Source organism: Vespula pensylvanica, chromosome 1, assembly GCF_014466175.1.
Source record: "Vespula pensylvanica isolate Volc-1 chromosome 1, ASM1446617v1, whole genome shotgun sequence".
Lineage (NCBI taxonomy): Eukaryota > Metazoa > Arthropoda > Insecta > Hymenoptera > Vespidae > Vespula > Vespula pensylvanica.
The window spans coordinates 7,647,978-7,666,565 of NC_057685.1; the positions used below are offsets into that span (position 1 = coordinate 7,647,978).

At 32.7% G+C, this 18,588-nt stretch overlaps 2 protein-coding genes across 3 annotated transcripts in view; one reads left to right on the plus strand and one right to left on the minus strand.

Annotated features, from left to right (window-relative positions):
• The window catches only part of LOC122637125 (phosphoinositide 3-kinase adapter protein 1), a 39,854-nt gene extending 38,914 nt beyond the window's left edge, over window positions 1–940 (minus strand). The window contains exon 1 of one of the 2 annotated variants that reach the window (XM_043829064.1): window positions 477–940. The gene's annotated coding sequence lies outside the window, so the exon portion shown is untranslated. Of the gene's footprint in view, window positions 1–74; window positions 433–476 lie in introns of those variants that run through there. The other variant, XM_043829073.1, reaches the window with a different exon arrangement.
• Window positions 941–9,460: 8,520 nt separating this feature from the next.
• LOC122637139 (J domain-containing protein) lies at window positions 9,461–18,197 on the plus strand. The gene is made up of 4 exons (XM_043829084.1): window positions 9,461–9,976; window positions 12,572–12,673; window positions 12,753–12,869; window positions 14,025–18,197. The coding sequence occupies exons 1-4, from the start codon at window positions 9,893–9,895 to the stop codon at window positions 14,262–14,264; spliced, it is 543 nt and encodes a 180-aa protein (XP_043685019.1). The 5' UTR covers window positions 9,461–9,892; the 3' UTR covers window positions 14,265–18,197.
• The last annotated feature ends 391 nt before the right edge of the window (window positions 18,198–18,588 follow it).

Below are 18,588 nucleotides of genomic sequence, written 5' to 3' on the forward strand. Positions count from 1 at the left end.
TATCATTTGCTAATAAATAGATAGGGATCGAAATCATATTTACATAGATTTCGACGCGAAAAATCGGTATCTACCTTAAACGATTGGTGATCATCATCATCAGGCTCGATCGAAAGCTACGACGCATCTCTTGCTGTTTACCATTTGCCCTCTAAATATTCAAGATAATAATAACCACGAAGTGTTAGCCCGTATAACATCCTATAGACACTGTACTCACTACATCGTACGATAATAACACATCACGACTATTTGTTATCGTCCCTTGTATACGATCCCCTTGAATCCATTTTACTTTTGACGTCACGAACTGGCGGATGAAACGATCGAACCCGTGATCGATAGAGTCGATAGATCCAGATTACCAATAAGAGACTCTAAATAAATTATCTAAACTAAGTCTTGAGAATACGTCTTATGCGTTTCTGGCAAACTTTCCAACTTTCGATCCAATTTAGAAAATAATTCTTTCTTACCTTTAATATCCACCTGTCAGCGAGTCGATCATTCTCTCTTTCTCTCTCTTTCTCTCTCTCTCTCTCTCTCTCTCTCTCTCTCTCTCTGTCTCTTCTCTTCTTTCTTATTAAAACAATTTTTCTTTTACTTCTTTTCTATGCACACATTATTTTTCACCTTAGTACGAATTAGTTATCAACCTCTCCACCCTCGCAGGTATAAAGACAAAATTACTTCGAGTAAACCGTGCGCGGTCTAACGTCAAAATCGTTTTTATTCGATTCGCTCTCGTCTTCATCAGGGTCGTCGTAGACGACGAAGGAAACGGCACTGCACGCAAGCACGGCACAACACTTCACGGAATACTGACAGTCGGGCCAGAAGAAGAAGAAGAGGAAGACTCGAGCGTGGCCATGTGACCGTCGTCGTGTTCGTGCTCTCCTTCTCTTATTCTTCTCTCTTTCTCTCTTTTTCTTTTACTCTCTCTCTCTCTCCCTTTCTCTCTCTCTTTCTCTTTCTCTTTCTCTGTCTTTATCTCTCTCTCACTTCACTGCCACCACCCACGCATCTGGCAGCGTACGAAGAAACGCCCATCTAAGCCACTATACGCACGGCAACGTTATTTCGAGATAAATAAGGATGGAACGAGACGGTACCGAGACCGTTTGGCTCTACGAAAAAGAGGGAGAGAGAAAGAGAGATATACATAGATAGAGCAAGAGAGAGAGAGAGAGAGAGAGAGAGAGAGAGAGAGAGAGAGAGGGAGGGAGAGAGGGAGAGAGAGAGAGAGAGAGAGAGAGAAAATGAATAACTTAAGAAACACGGGGTACGCATCGAGATGTAAAGTTTCGACGATTAAAAGGAAAAGAAAGGAAAAAGGGTTAAAGCTTCTATAAAAGGTATAACTTCTATAAACCTGATGCTTCGTATGATTACGAAACAAATAAGACACAAGTCTTATAATCAAGGTCATGTTTTTCCTCTTACAGTTTCTGTTATCTTCTATTTATCTTCCGATGGGAAACAGACTAATCTCGATATTTACACTTTGCGACATTTCAAAGATCATGTATAAATTTTCTCATTGATCCGATACATTTTTTATATAAAAGATTACATTATAAAATCCTCTTATGTTCACAGGTATCTAAAGGGAAATCGAAGTGATCGTAAAGAAATCTGAATATTGAAATTATTGATTTTCTTGCTTTATCAAAGAGATTGAATGAACTTTTGACTTTAGCTCGAGTAAGGAAAGGTGAAAGGTCGGTATACATTAAATGAGAAATCCATTATTTAGGTCTCTGTTTTCATCGAGCGCGTATAAAATTTCGTGATTGATTTTCTTTCTTGATTGATAAAAAAAATGCGTAAATAGATAAATAAAAAGTAAAAATAAAAATAAACAATCCATCGATTGAATCAACTCTAAAGATTTATAATTATATAAAATAAAACGTTCCACGTAAGCATAATACGTTTCGAGTTAAGGAAGAGTAATAGCAGCGCACATATGCGTGTACTACTTAATGATTAAAAAAAAAATAAAAAAATAAAAAAAATGAAAGAGAAAAGAAAGAAAGAAACGAAGGCAAGGAAGACAGCGCTTTCTCAAAGTAAGTCTATCGAAAATTTCTGTTGAGGTAAGGTTAGTGACGCGCGCGTGCACGCTTGCGTGTCTGTTACGCATGTGCGTAAGGAAACGAAGCGCGGCGATGTATTTCCTTCTTAAACCAGCACGCTCCTTTCCTCCGCGAGAAAAGGGTTCGACCCTTCTGACACCATGTTCCCTTATTTATTCTTTTATCGCTCCTCCTGGTCTTAGAACGGTAACCTTCCTTCTGTCAGAATTTGTCTTCGATGTTGTATGTATCATCGAAAAGAAAATTTTCAAAGAAAATTAGTTTCGCAACTTCGTAAACTTAGAGTTAATCTTGTTTAACAGAATCGAATCTTGGGTTAGTGCTTCATACTTTGAAGAACGTTTCAACATCACTTCTCGGAAGTTTGATTGAGATGAAGTACGAAGTGACCTTTCAATGATACAATTTCATAAAGTTATCTGATATTTCTCCTACTAGAAAAGGTACTTCCTTTAAATTATATCATTTTCTTTTACGGACGAGTCGACTTATTGGTTAAAATTTTCATTCAAATGGAATTTCATGAAAATCAAGAAGTTTTAAATAGAATAATTAATACGTTAATGAACGAGAAGGTCCTTGCAAGGACAGAAAAGGTAGTGCAAATTTTTTTTCTTTTCTCTTTTTTCTTTTGTTGGTTTTTTATCACGAGTAAAAAAGAAAAGAGTTTATAATTAGTATGTTCTATAAGAGGAAGAATTGGAAGGGTTGAGAAGAAAACAATTTTTTCGTCGAGGAAAATTACATTTTTGGGAGTTGCGATAGGACGAATGTTGCGAGGTAGTGGATGCACAGAATTCTACGTATACTTAAATGTGTGAAACACGTGTAGAACAGCTGTCTTTCTCTGTCTTCTTTCTTTCTAAATTGACAAATCGTAACGTAGTGGACGATGCTCGCTCGAACTGCCGACCACATTTTATAATGGTCGTATCCTCCTCCATAAATCGATAAGCTACTAAGCACGGCCACCAGATTTTCATAGCACGAGCCAGATTTCAAGGATTAGGCTCGTAAGACCGAATTTCACCAGCAGGCAAAAAATTAACCCTCTCTCGGCGCCACTCTCATTCTTTCCTATTCCTTTTTCGTCTATTTTGGATCTTTTACTTTTTTCTACGCGCTTCCTATCTTTTATATTTATATCTTTCTCTCGTAAAAAAGACTATCCCTGCTGCTGGAAATTCTACGTAGTTAATTTACATTTTCTATTCAAATATGGACGTACAATGTTATAGTGTTTCTTTTTCTTCTTTTTTAATCTTTACATTAATTTACAAGTAATTTAAATATTCATAAGTAAAAAATTTGAATCTTTTTTATTGCAGTATTATCGAAAAAGAAAAACACTTTGTTTTCAAGCAAATATAAATCTTTCAGATTAAATTTATGTCTCTTCGTATAGATCGTAATAATTACAAATAATTATATTCAATATTGAAATATCGAGAAAAAGTAGAGTGCATATACCGGATATCTCAAAACACGTTTTATTGTTGTGATTCTGATTCGTTTAAAGTTACCTCGTATCGATCGAATTTGTTGGACAATTCTCGAATAATGCAATACCGAAGTATCTTGAACTTATCCACTGTTGTGTTCTAAGCTAATTGTTTTAGGTACTACTGCAGATAAAAACCTATTGGATTTAAGTTCAGCGTTGGAGGTGGTCAATCGATTAGTCCTCCCACAATCAATTCAGTTTATCAAAAGAGTTATTGGAAGACAGAAATTCGATTAACAATCTCAGAGATAATGTTATATTGAACGTATATTTATGTGAACTTTTTTTCTTATTTTAATATGCACTCAATCCACTCGTGAAGTTATGTCTACATGTTATAAATATATAAATATATATATATATACAACTATATATATTTATATAATTTACTTTTTTCGACGTTTAAATATTATTGAATATAATTATTGGATTATAATTGTCTACATAAGACATGTAAATGTCTTTATTTTTCTTATATTCTATATTTAATCATATTATATAATATTTAAATATCAAGAAAAGTAGATTAAATGATATATAAAGAGTGTTTTGTATTAAGTTTCGAATTTAATTATTTCTCAAATTATAATTCCTTTTAAATAATCTTTCAAAGAAAACTTACCTTGTTTTGAGAAGCGACATCTTACATCGATAACAAATTTTCTCTAGATCTGCTAGAATGCTTTTCACATTTCAAGGTGACCTTTGTCTTTTCATAAGAATCTGTATGTTTATATTTAGACAAGCGTGTAACCCATTCCGAGTGGAATTCATTGACCATAATACTTTGGTCTTTCAAGCTACTTCAAGTTCCATATATAAAAGAAACAATGATCGACTTAAAATATCGAAAGCACGTCCATCTAGAGAAAATTCGTGACGATTGTAATTCTCTGCCTTTCCACAAAACAGGATAAATTCCATTTTGAAATATTTTTTTAATCGACCTATAATTTGGAAAATATTGCGCGAGAAATTTCAAATGGGACGTTCTGTATATACAGGTATATTTTTGTTCCTTCTCTTCCTTCTTTTTTTTTCTTGTAATTCTTTTCAACAAACCAACCTAAATGTAAAATAATAAAGTTACAAGAATATGCTATATAACGATTAATTCAAAGTCTCTCGTCGAAGTTTTTCCTAGGCTATTTGTAATGTGCTTTTTCCATTATCGAACTTTAATGGCAAAACTCTTCGTAAAAAAAAAAAAAAATGAAAAAAATAATTGAAAGCATGAAATCGCAAGGTAAGCGCATTTGTTTTCTTCGACAGCGAAAGGCTAGGTGATGGTTCGAAACAATACTTCGACTTAACAGCTGTAAACGAAGGTGGCGATAATCAGCGTCGTCTTTCACGAAGGCAAGTCGAATGCATAATGATCTTATGCATTCAGTCACGTTTTAGTGTCTCCTTCGATGCCCTCTCCCTTCCTATTTTTCCCTCCTTCTTGTATCTGTCTCCACTCCCTTTCTCTATTCTATTCATCCGAGTGATCCCCAAGAGAATTAGACTTTCTAATGACGGTCTAAACAACATGAGGATTATCGTTATATGCACTTACTTTTACTGAAAACAATGAAAATACAAACTATAAATATGTATTACGTAAGAAAAACGCAGATCAAAGGAAAAAGGACAAAATAAATAATAAGTGAAAAAATCAAATATCGTGTATCCTGTGCATATTTATATCTATAAAAATTATAACATACCTGTATGTTTAATTTATAATAAACTTTTTTCTTTATATCAGCGTAGTATTTATTTTGTAATTTGCAATTACCAATTGGTAATTATTTAGAATAAATCGGTTTTATAAAAAAGATATAACTTTTAGATTGACACATCAAATAATACTTGTGAGAAATCAAGACGTCACTAACACACACTTTTCCATTTATCCACGTTCGTGTACTCGCACGACGGCGAAAAAGCGAGCTTTCTCTCTTTCTATATCTCTATTTTTCTCTCTTTTTTTTTTTTTTTTTTTTTAATCAAAGGTATCTATGTAATGTCAATACCGGAATATCGGAAATATTATGGAATAATATGGAAGTGAGATAAAAACATTCGATGAAATTGATTTTACGTAACATCGTATCCACGTACATTTTTATTATATATACGTTTATATGTACATACACACACACACACACACATATACATATATTTATATATATTTATATATGTCATTTTCTGTTTACTCATAAATGATTCAATAGCTTGAACATTGGTTAATAACGCAATGAGAACGATAAAAGAGTTTATGAGAAAAAAAGGAAAAAGAAAGAAAATTATTCTGAACGTAAATTTCAAACTCGCGTAAATAAGAGATAAAAATTTTAAAGCAAGAAAGCAATTTTCCTTTTTACGGTGTCGTATATCTCGGATAATATATAAGAACTAGGCAACATATTTCTCTCTCTCTTCTCTCTTTCTCTCTTTCTCTCTCTTTTTCTATCTCTCACCCAGTTTCCATCGAAGTAAGGCTACTCGAAACCAGAGACGAGATTCTCGAGCTCAGGTCATTTTAACTTTTCTCGTTCGACTTGAAAACGAATTCAAAAACAGATGCCTACTTTGTCTCTCGATTATATAAAAAATAAGATTAAGTCTCCTTAACTATCTGTATAAGAAGATACATACTTTTTCACGTTTAATAAAACAAAATTAATTGACTCGTATAGAATTAATTTCATAAGGAATATTACGTTATTCTATTTATGTTATCGAAAGAGATATAATAAAAATATTTTCAATAAATAAAATACGCCCTTTGGTGATTACGATATCAAAAGTCGAAGAACATACCGCAAACAACATTTAAAGATTGAATAATTATTGCGATAAAAAAAGATATTCTCCGTTATTTCATAATTATTTCTTTTGAGTATATTTCATTCGAAGGAAAAACACTTCAACTCGTTCGTTTAATAGTGAATAGCTTGTTAAGGATAATAAAAAAGAAAACAATAAAAAATATAAAAAAATAGAAAAAACGGAACAAAGGTATTTTTCGTTCTTTATCCAAGAAAACTTTTAACGAACAGTCGTGTAATATCCAATATCCTTATTACCATAGAATTACTGCGTGTAATTTAACGAGCATCCTGGCGCTTTACAAAATTTACTGTAAATTAACGCGACACAAGATAATACGAGATGTTGGCCTTGTACAAATGTCTTGTAGTTGGGAGTAGGTCTTCGTGTTTCCAAGACCCGATTCAAACTCAATTAACGAGCTTACAGAGTGCCATGTAGGCGACTACAAGAGACGAGCGAAGCTATCACGTAAACCGGGTCGTATGTTTTCAGGCACTCTCGCTTCCAACGTTCAAATTTTGTTCTTCTTTTTTTCCTTTTTTTTCTTTTTTTTCCAGACTGCCCTCGAATTCTTTCATTTACTTTTTCACAGTATTGATTCGCGCTTCCCCGTCATTGGGAATTTCGACGTTTCGAGATTGCGAATTTCTCGATACCGACGTTCATATAACGATTTTCAAAAAATCGCAAAATACCAGTGAATTCTTTCTCCCTTTTTTCCACGATACAAATGTAACGTTCGTTGAATCTATTGATCGTGACTACTCTTTTCTTCATCCGGAGTCGAAATTTTCGTTTGACGTCACTTTAATGATTCTACCATCAGATAAAAATATATAAAGGTTGAAGTCCTTTTATTTTTTTCTTTTTTTAAATGTACCAAAGAAAAGATCGAATATTTTGTATTATAGTTTGAATTTATAACGTTAACCATTTTAAAAAAATAAGAAAAAGAAGAAAGAAAAGAAAATAAAAATCATTTTTTCAAAATGGCGAGATACGCATGATTGTCTTCGGTCGGTAAAGAAGATCATGATCTCTGATCACGAAAGAGGGAGAGAGAGAGAGAGAGAGAGAGAGAGAGAGAGAGAGAGAGAGAGAGAGAAAAGGTTCAAGGTTGATCGAGCGTCGAGTGAAAGCCACAAGTATCCGGAATCTCTTACGTGGAAGACGTATTATGCGCAGTATGCTCTCATAATTGAACATTCCTCGATCGTTAAATCGGTTTAACTTCGATCAAGATCGCGATTAAATTATCAAAAGGATTATATGTTCATTTGGTGTTATAAATTTTGTTGAATACGATATAGTGATAATCGTGAAATTAAAGATCGATCGATTAGATCGAGATCACGTTTCATTAGATACTTTCAAGGTACATGTTTCCTTCTCAAAAAGATTTTAATTTGTTTTGTTTCTTCTTCTTTTTCAGTTTGATTTCTTACTATCGGACGATTCGTTGTGCGTGTGTGTCGAAATTGTGACAAATCGAGATGTCAAGGACCAATGATAATATCTTTACGTTCTTAACTTCTCGTTGCGTTATCTTTCATTCTTAGTTCTTATTTTTTTCTAGCTTTCTTCTTTTTCTTGCGATTTTATTGAAACCTCCTACTTGAAAATATCTCATATTTTTATTATTGGGTTATATAATAAAACGTTAATGAGTATTCGTAAGTGGAACAAAGTTTTTCTGTCTCGCGAATAGGTATCTACTATACTATTAGCTTGTGTGTTGTTCCGCTTAGATATTGAAAGGTAACTTTGTGGAATGGATTCAAGGCTGAAACGAGAGCTTATGATTCATCGTATATCGAGTACGAGCTGCAATTGTTTCGTCTCGTGCGATTAGAACGATGCTTTACAATGTAATTAGGTCCGTAGACGAGGATGATGTTTGTACATGAAACGAGAGAAGAGATCACTATGTATTTTATTAATCATGAAAGAAACAAACGACGTGTGTATTTTCTTGTTTTTTTTTCTTACTCTCTCGTGAAATTCACTATTGATTTCAGATGAAATAAATTATTTCTTCGCTCGTTTTTTATTTATTATTTATTATCACTGCAAGGAATATTTTTTCTTTTTCTTTTTTTTTTATTTATTTCCCCTATGATCCCCCGCAACGTATGTGTATATGTGTGTGTGTGTATGGTGTGTGTATTTCGACGAACGTATATATGATTTTCAATCAATGGAGACGATAGTCGAATCATCCAGCAATTTCAGTTTCCCTTTAATAAAAATCGCTTGAATAACGACACAGAGATCGACCTTTTAAAGTTTCTCAAAGTAAAAAAAGAAATAAAAAATAAAAGAAAAAAGAGAGAACAAATAGAACAAAAAGAACACAAATGATTGATCTCCATAGAAGATTTATCTCTATGGAAAACAAGCATATCAAAGAGAAATGTTTAACGTATTATTCGGAATTATTTATCGAAATATATTAAAATGTCAAATATTCAAATAATCGCGCTATCAAAATATCTCTCGAACGTATGATTTATGAACAAGCTCGTGAAAGAATATTTGATTATAGTTACCTATTAAAATGGGATATAAAAATTACAACGAGAGAAGGAAATTCTCTCATTGTGATAAATTTCTTAAATGGAAGTCTCGTTTTCTGGGTCGCGTTGGAAAATAATCCATCGTGTCCTTTTCCTTTCTTTTTTTGCAGGATTAATCCTTAGAATTGGAGTTCCTCGTCAAGGATTCAAGGCGATAGACAGGACGAACGACGTTGCTTATTGCGGAGTAGAAAGAGAAAAAGAAGGTGGAAAAGGGGGAGGAGGAGGAGGAGGAGGCGTAGAGAGAAGAAGAAGAAGAAGAAGAGCAGCCGCTAAGTGTGGTAGACTGCGCATTCGCGAAAAGGAGAAGGACGGAGGATAACAAAGAGAAAGATATATACGCGCATATACACCTACATATATATACAAAGAGAGGGAGGTAGAGAAAGAGAGACAGAGAGAGACAGAGAGAGAGAGAGAGAGAGAGAGAGAGAGAGAGAGAGAGAGAGAGAGAGAGAGAGAAGAAATATAGGAGTAGGATCGTTAGAGTGCGCATGCGCAGAGAATTTCCCGGGAATCGGGTCTTTCCGGGTCTCCGACACGGATTTCCCACTTTCGTCCGTCACTTGAGCGTCCGAGTCGGCGACGTGCGAGACACGGCAACAGGTGACGAATATTCGCGTCGGAAAGAGAGTTTACTATCAAGAGAGAGAGGAAGAGAGAGACAGAGAGAGAGAGAGAGAGAGAGAGAACATTTCAATCTTCTCGATAATCGATTCTTCATACTCGCAAGAAATTCAACGATAATTTCATTCCTCGAGTAATCGTTCATTTTCCTCGTTCATTTTTTGATACTTTCTTGCTCCGAAGTTTCCTGAAAAACGAACGAACGTACGAAAAGGAAAAGAAGATTTTTGTTCGTTAATTAAATCAATCTGATTTAACGCGAAATGAGTGTCGACGACATGATCAACTACAAGCCCGACGAGGACGAGGATCTTTACGCTCTTCTATCCTGCGACGAGTCAGCGACGGTAAGGATCACAATAAATTTGTCTATCTAGGTAATAATCGTTCGTAGAGATATATTTAGGATTATCGAATTATTGAGGAAATTTAATCGTATTTACGATTTATTATCGAGTTTTCGAATTGTTACGATTCGTATAATCGAATTTGTTTATTCGTTTTGAAGTGCTGACCGAAACCGAAAGAGCACGTTAAACGATAAATAAAATTATGGTTACACTTTATTATTGAATTTTATTTTGTTTATATTTCATTTTGTAAGCGCGATAAAATTAAAGTTTATACGTCAACTTAAATATAATTAAATTCGACAGTGTACTTTAATCAAATTTAACGTTAAACCATAATTCAAATGTTTTAATCGCTATTATTTAATCTTTTATCGATATTATCAAAGAATTTTAAGAATCAGAAATGTAGTATGCATACGAAGTATGATTTAAAGCTTGCGAAATAAAGTTCTGAAAATTCGTATATCGACCTTACGACGCTTTTAAATTTACTCCCACGCGATTTTTCTACTTGAACAACCCTTTAATGCGGCTTTTAATGTAAAACGTGAAGACGATCGTCTCGCTCAAGTTAAAGAGCGACCAAGTTAAGTTTTATGCTCATATTGATATTTTTACGGTCCCTTGTCACTTCGATTTCGTTATCGTTATCGACACTTACGACTTTTTTCTATTTTTTTCCTCGACGATGACAAAAGTTACTTTTATCGTAAAATAATTGTCCTTGTGAATAATCGAACGAGACGTTTTTTTATGGAATAAAATCATAAACGATATCGGGTTTGAATAATTCAATTACTTTAAATTTATTCGATTACACTAAAAGCCGTGTTTTTATTCAGAAATGAAAAGATCGTACTTACTTGTTATGTAAATGTGACCATATATCTCGAACAATTTGTCATTTTTAATAGTATTATTATCAGCATATCTCTGACGTAAAGCGATTAAAATCTTAAAGATGTTGTTGTCAACGTGCATTTCGAGCTCCTCTTTTTTTATTCTTTTTTTATGCATTAAAAAAAATTGTTATAGCATAAATATTCTGTTCTAAATGAATTAGGTCAAGAAATAATTATTGAGAGACTAATTTTATAGAAAACCAATGCTCGTCCCTTTGCTCTTTTCTCGTACTTAGGAATTTTAAACTGGAAACAAAGGGTCGCTTATTTCATGCATGCCATTTGCAACATTATCAAAGGAGTGCCATTCCTTTTTTTTTTTTCTTTTCTTTTTTCCTCTTTTTTCTCTCTTCTTTCGCAAATAACGTACTCTCTCGCGAAATGTGCCTGGTAGTCTATTGAAATCGCGAAAAGTTTTGAACAAAAGGGGGCACCGTTAAATTCAACGGAGAATTGCGATGGATGCTATCAAACGGAATTCATCCTCGTTGAAAAACAAAAAGAGAAGGAACAAGAATACCTTTTTAAAAATGTCATCCCATTTAATATCATACGGCGATTTTCCAATTTGCTTCGTCCAATTTGCCTTTAGATTTGTTGAAAATAACTGAATGTTGAACTTGAATGTTTTTAAAATTGATTCTTCTTCTTCTTTTTTTTTTCTTTTATACTCTTAATCGAATCATTTCTCACGAAATTGTGTCAATATCGATCGACATTGGTTCAATTGAATTTCACGTTATCTAACAAAAATTTCTAGCGATACAATAATAATTGCAAACTAATAACAGTTTCATAATTAGGAGGGTTCTTACGCGTAGATACGTATATCTACTAGTAGAAGCTCTTTGATCTACTTCTTGCATCTGTTTTCAATATAAATGCGATTATCGTCAAACATTATTAGAAAGACAGAGAAAGAGAATGACAGAGACGGAAACAGGGACAGAGAGAATAATTCTGATACAAGTAGGGCAATTAACACGAGCGAGATAAAAGGGATAGAACTCTGATCGCCCATCTCAACTTCGAATTTGAGACTGAAATTTAATTCCATTCGAAGGTCGTATGTAATTCGACCAATTCGTAACATCGATTATTGTGCGATAATGTTAATGACAGGTGAAATGCACCGTGGAATCTTTCTCCATTAGCTTACTATTTACATGGCTTTTAACGAGAATCCAAAATTCGAACTCGAAGCAATCAATGGAATTTATTTCTTAATTTATTTCTTTTTACGAACATAAAATATGTATATCGCGAATCATTATTTCCGTTTGCTCGTTTGTCTTTTTTTTCCTTTTTCTTTCTATACATAGTTAATAAAATCAACTTCCGATAAGATTGCTAGAATATTTATCGATTCGTATAATTCATAGAATTGTTTAACGTTGATTTCATATTATCTTCAATAAATGTTACTGACCTATGTTGATAAATCGAGTTAATCGAGGATTCTCTGTCTCTTGAATTTCTTTCTTTGTTTCTTTATTTATATCCTACACTTAGAAACAATTTCAATGTTTCGTAATCAAACAATGTCCATTTATTGATAATCGAACATTCTATTAAGAAAATAATGAACTTCGTACGATCGATATTGAAGAAAAATTTACTTGTATTAAAAGTAAAACTTCGATCTTTTTCTCTTTTTTTTTTTTTTTTTTTTGATTATATGCCACAGGTCGAGCAAATCATAGCAGAATATAAGGCACTAGCCTTACAATATCATCCTGACAAAAATGCCGGTGACAAGGAGGCCGAGGCAAAATTTCAAAAGCTTAAAGTATGCGTTTCTTTTATCCGTAAGATAAGTGACGTTAGAAAATTCTTATCTGCCGATTCTATTTTCGATCTTATTTTAGAATGCCAAAGAGATTCTATGCGACCCGGAAAAGAGGAGCAACTACGACAAGTGGCGGCACAGTGGTATTTCCATTAGCTACAAGCAGTGGCTCGGCATGAAGGAACACGTTCATCAAGTAAGTTGAAAAGAAAGGAAAAAGAAAAGAAAAGAAAAGAATATTCCTAGTCCGACAAATTTAATCAACGGGAATAAAATTATAAAATTGAATTTTTCTCGGTCGTTCTTCCAATAACAAAAATAAACAAAACTTAAAAGAAATTCTTCAAAACTTTGGATTCGTATTAACGCAAAATTAACTCGGCGATCGACTTGATATTAAAAATATTTTCGAAGATCGAACATTGAACTTAGAAGACATTTTCACGCGTCGAAATACTCATGGAATTTTAAATATGTTGTGTCTATTATTTAAATCAATAATAAAACGACGTAAATATGATTTTATCTTCTTGTTTTTGTTCTTTTTATTTTTTGGAAAATAAAAAGAAGACGCGAAGCTTATGCAAAGAGAAGTGTTATGAAAATCCATAGATAAGTTATTAAACGTAAAACGCTTGGTTGTGTAAACATTTGAAGGAAATATAGATAGATAACTAGCTCATGCGCGAGACTTTATCAAGGTACCATGTTTCGAAGTACTTACTTAAATATATGATCAAACGGGTCTCCGTAAACAACAGCCCCGTAAACTTTTGCATTTTCTTCGAAGTTGAGACGCATGCATACATACATACATACATACATACGTATCTGTGGAATAAATCTCGAGTTTGCACTTCCTTTGACTCGATTTACGTTCTCGTTATGCAGAACGCGAACGTTGTTTGAAAATAATATATTGTGACGGTTTTGCGTATCGTAAGAAAGTGTGCAAGAATGCTTTAGAAAATGTAATAAAGACGTAAAAATATCTAGACAACTTTTCTTTTTTTTTCTTTTTTCAAAAATCTCGAAAAGTCTCGTAAAAGTCTTGTAAGAGTGCGCCGTAAGATAAATGGATCGATAAATGATCATAGATCGCTACAATTTAAAAATATTATTTTAATGCAATTTTTTACGTTACTTTTTAAATTATAATTAAGCGCAACAATTTACGATTTTTTTAAAAGTAGGTGATAGTAGTCGTTAACGTATGATATAATCATTTTTAATGTAATTAATATAATAGATGAATCGGATCATTTATCGATCCTTTCTCTTAAAAAAAAAGAAAGTTAAAGAAAAAATAAATAAAAAGGAGAGTATGAAAAATTAATGAACGAATTCGCAGTCGATGCATTGGAGTACACCAAAGATGAAGGACCGGATGCTGCCGGACGGAAGTACTGTTGGTGGTGGAGGGGGAGGTGCCGAGGGTTCACCAGGTCATGTGAAAGGTCAGGCCCCGAATGCTCACAGAAGGGCCAGCGAGGGTGGCGCCAATATTTACTACGGTGCTCGGCGTGACGTCGAGTGGGACTCGCAGGCCTCTAGTGAGGTCGTCAACAAGTTTCGTAACTATGAGATCTAAAATTTTGAGATCTATAGGAGAACAACGATCGTTGATGGAGGATCCTTCCTTTTTCGTATCGTGTAGGATCAAGATCGATCGTTATGTATTTCTAATTATCTCTCTTGCTCTCTGTTTGATGAAGATGATCCCTTACGACAACATAAACAATAGCAACAACAAGAACAACAACAATACATGCATGCGTATACAGGGTGTTCTATTTTAATCGATTAACGTTATAATCGTTGTATGTAAAATAATCTTTAATGGTGTTGAAAAGATGTCGATTAATTATTTTCTTTTTTTTTTTTTTTCTTTCTTTATACTTTTTAATTATAATTTTTCAATTGACTTCGATCGAAAGAAAATCGATTTAAATGAGACACCCGTAATATACGTGGAAGGAGCGCCGTACAACATACATACACGTAGACAAACACACGTATACATACCTCCTTGTGCATTTATCGTTCGTCACTGTCCAACCAACAGCAGGAAAATGGCTCGGAAGACGATACTAAGGGCAAGTCTAATTTTTTTTCTCCAACGTCGTGAACAATTTATTTATAGTGCTTGTTTCTTTTTTCTCTTTCTTATCTTTTTACTTTTTTTTTATTCTCACAGGAAAAAACCTTCAGAATTTGAATGTGTAAGATTTATTTTTTTTTTTTCATCGAAGAAAATCCGCTCTTGCAAAACGTTTCTTCTACAACAATTTCTTTAAAAAGAATATTAAAAAATGAAAAAAAATTAATCTTTAAAGGATCGTCCTCTCTCTCTCTCTCTCTCTCTCTTTTTCTCTCTGTCACTCTGTGAAGTGAAGGGAGGAGAGTCACGAGTTTGAGAGAAATACGGGAGTACAATACATAGTGTTCACGGTGTTTCGTTATTAATTTTCTTTGCTCGGCATTCGACGAAAGACAAGCAAAAAGCGAGAAAAGAGGTATCCTTGAAACGATGAATTGTGAATGATCAGAGAAAACGATATAAATACGTACTTACGTATAAAAGATAAGATCGTAAATCTTATCCAATGTTGGTCTCGCGTTAATAAATATACGAATTCAATCGTTTTTTTCCCCGTGGAAATTTCCTAATAACACGACTAGTTTATTATTAACAAAAGAAACAAAGTTTTATCGAATCGAAATAAGAGAGCGAGCGATAAGGGTCGATCGGTTGGACGGTGCTTTTGATGTCGTGTTGAGAGAATAAATAAATAAATAAATAAATAAATAAATAAATAAATAAATAAATAAATAAATTAATTAATTAATTAAAAAAAAGAGATATAATAAAGAAAATAAATAAAGAGAATGAAAAAAGGTAAAAAAGGAACAAAAAAAAAGAAGAAGAATTATAAGGGGTAAAAGAAATTATCGATTCCACGTGCGGGGGAGTCACGAGATAAGATTAAATTCGTTGTTTCTACAGTAAGGCTCTCACTTCCCAATGGAATACTTAAAGAGTCTTGTCTTCCAAATGGGAGAGAGGTGACAGGAGTAGTATTGCGAGGAAGGGAAAGAAAAAAAAAGAAGAGATACTAGCAGAAAAGGAAAGAAAAGAAGAGAAAAGAAAAGAAAGATTGAAAGAAAAAGAAACGAGATCGTTTCGATGTTCGATATATGTACGTTCAATCGTACGAAATAAAATACGCGACAATGCGCAAATAGATAAGCAAATAGATAAGATCTTTGTCCTCTATTCAAAAAAAAAAAAAAAAAAAAAAATAAGGAAAACAGGAACGAAACTTCGGCCGCTGAATCGAACTCGAGAATCGTATCTCTATTTTCTTTTTTTTTCTTCTTTCTTCTTTTTTTTCTTCTTCTCTCGTATTCGAGGAAGGCCAAACTTTTTAAGTATATATCTATTCCATTGTGAAATAGAGCGAAGAAGCGCACTCGTACCTGTATCTAATGTCAAACGCAAGCAAAGTACTTACATCGTTACTCCTCGTCGCTTTCCATTTCGAAAAATGTTTCATTCGTTTTACGCTTCCCGTCATCATTTTTTGATATTTTTCGAATTTCACGTTCATCGTTCGATCTAACGAAAAAAAAACAAAAAAATATAATAAAAGAAGAGATGACATATTTTTGGCTTTGTCATTCGATGGCTCGTATCTTTTTTTTTCTTCTTTTTTTTGTTTTTTTATTGTTTGTTTCCTCTTGTTTATTTATTTATTCTATCCTACGTCACACACGCATACGCATGAACAAGGCTTTACATTCTCGTCGTTACACGATGATATTGAAGTTGTCTTTCGACAACTTATTCGAAAATTTTCTAATTCGTTTTAATATATATATATATATTCTTTTTATATGTATATATAATATATAATACATACAAAAAATGCAGATTCCCAACGATATTATTGTAACGATTAAACGAAACTTACACCTTCTCTTTCTTTCTCTCTCGATCGATCGATCGACGGACGTTCGTTTCCTTGTTATGTTTGTCATAATAGAAACTAAAACATGCCTATCTATAGCTGGTTTAAATAACGATTTAATGGTCTAGTGGTCAATTAACATACGTACATATGTGTATCGATGTATATATCCTTTAGTCATTGTTCCGAATTTCTTCACTTTACTATTACTGCTGCACACATATGATTTTTATTTTCTTTTTTTCTAATTTCTTTTTACTTTATCTTTTCTCTCTTTTTTTTTTCTTTTTTTTTTAATGACATTCGGAACCAACTCTCCCTTGTGCAAACTGGATATATCATTAATATATAATGTCATAAAAACAAATGAGTTGTTCGATGAGTTAAATGAAAGCATAACACGATAATGATAATAATTGTAATAATGATAATAATAGCGACAACCACTATCGTCATTGTCATCGTCGTAAAGATAAAAACGTAATAACGTTAGACTTCGAATTAATTGCGATCGTCGTTATGAATCATTCCTCTTCCAAACGATTCTTGTCCCTTTTCCTATCTATTATCTGTTCCCGGTCCAAAAAGCCTATAAATATAGATTTTTATTTGCGTCTGTATATTTCTTAAAAGGACACAAGGACAACAGTATAAAGAGATAACAAAGAATTTAAGGACCACGTAGATAGTGTTCGTCCTTATTGACGCATAAAAAAAAGAAAAAAGGAATAAAAGGGCAAATTGATCGTATCGAAATTCTATAAAAGATTTGAGATTGTTAGAAGAGATAGAAGAAGAAAAAGGAAAATAAAGAGATTAGAAGAAGAAGAAGGGGAAAAAAGAAAGAAAGAAAGAAGAGATCGTAGATAATAATAATAATTCAAATCTAATATGCAGAACGCAAAAGCTGAAAGTTTCATTGGCATTTTATCAAATGAGATTGGCCATACTTTCGCCTGCGTAGTTTTGAAATGAGAAATTCTTGGACCATCCTGTACGTGTATGCGTATATACCTGTATACCTATATTTTTCTATCACGGATTCGTCTGTGACTATGTCTTCGATGCTTTATGGAGTATCGTCGTTAATATTGTCGACTATTTATTATTTTCTATATAATATTGATTTATAGTCAGACGTGCTCTCGGAAAAAGACATTGATAGGTTTAATTGAAAAAAAAAGAAAAAAGAAACAGAAAATTTAATCGGAATTAATAATTATCATTATGAGAGATTAATTCAATAGGTAATACGTACTCGTACATGTGTTCCTGATTTCTTAAATAATTCTTTTCTTTCATTTGCTAATATATAGAATTATGATAAAGTACAAGTCCGAGTGTTAAGAATGTTATGTAAATTCTATATATATATATATATATATATATATATATATATATATATATATGTAAGTCCTTCATGAATTTTCCGAGGCACGGGATTTTGTTATGTAAATTATTATGTAAAAATTATGAATTTGTCACGCGCTGGTCGACGTGACGATGTGTACTCGCACCATTAAAGATTCAATAAATGTGTTTAATTATGAAAATCCTATCTCTCTCTTTGTATTATATTTTTTTATACCAGTAGCATAGTCGATGTTAAAGCACGAACGTTTTTACATTTTTTTTGTCCACTAAAAATATCGTGTATATTCAATTGTCTATAGTAATTAATTGACAAATAACCGATTTAATTAAAAAAGCAGAAAAACAAAAATTGATCAGAATTTAAACGGATATTTTTCCTTTTTTTTTGTCATTTGCATATAACCGGAGGCATTGCTACAGGTCCTTTTTTTTTATTTTAATAACTCGACGTGAATAAAAAAATCATTCTTGCAAAAAAAATATTTGTGTTATTTATTATTTCATAAAAATAAAAGAAAAGAGAAAAAATATATTTTATTATTTAAAAAAATAAATATTGTTGAAAATCAT

What these genes read in the sequence shown, in the direction of transcription:
- LOC122637139 (XM_043829084.1), top strand. Translation starts at nt 9,893, where the DNA reads ATGAGTGTCGACGACATGATCAACTACAAGCCCGACGAGGACGAGGAT. An exon ending in CCTGCGACGAGTCAGCGACG is followed by an intron (nt 9,977 to 12,571) that starts GTAAGGATCACA and finishes TATATGCCACAG; the next exon opens with GTCGAGCAAATCATAGCAGA. An exon ending in TGAAGGAACACGTTCATCAA is followed by an intron (nt 12,870 to 14,024) that starts GTAAGTTGAAAA and finishes ACGAATTCGCAG; the next exon opens with TCGATGCATTGGAGTACACC.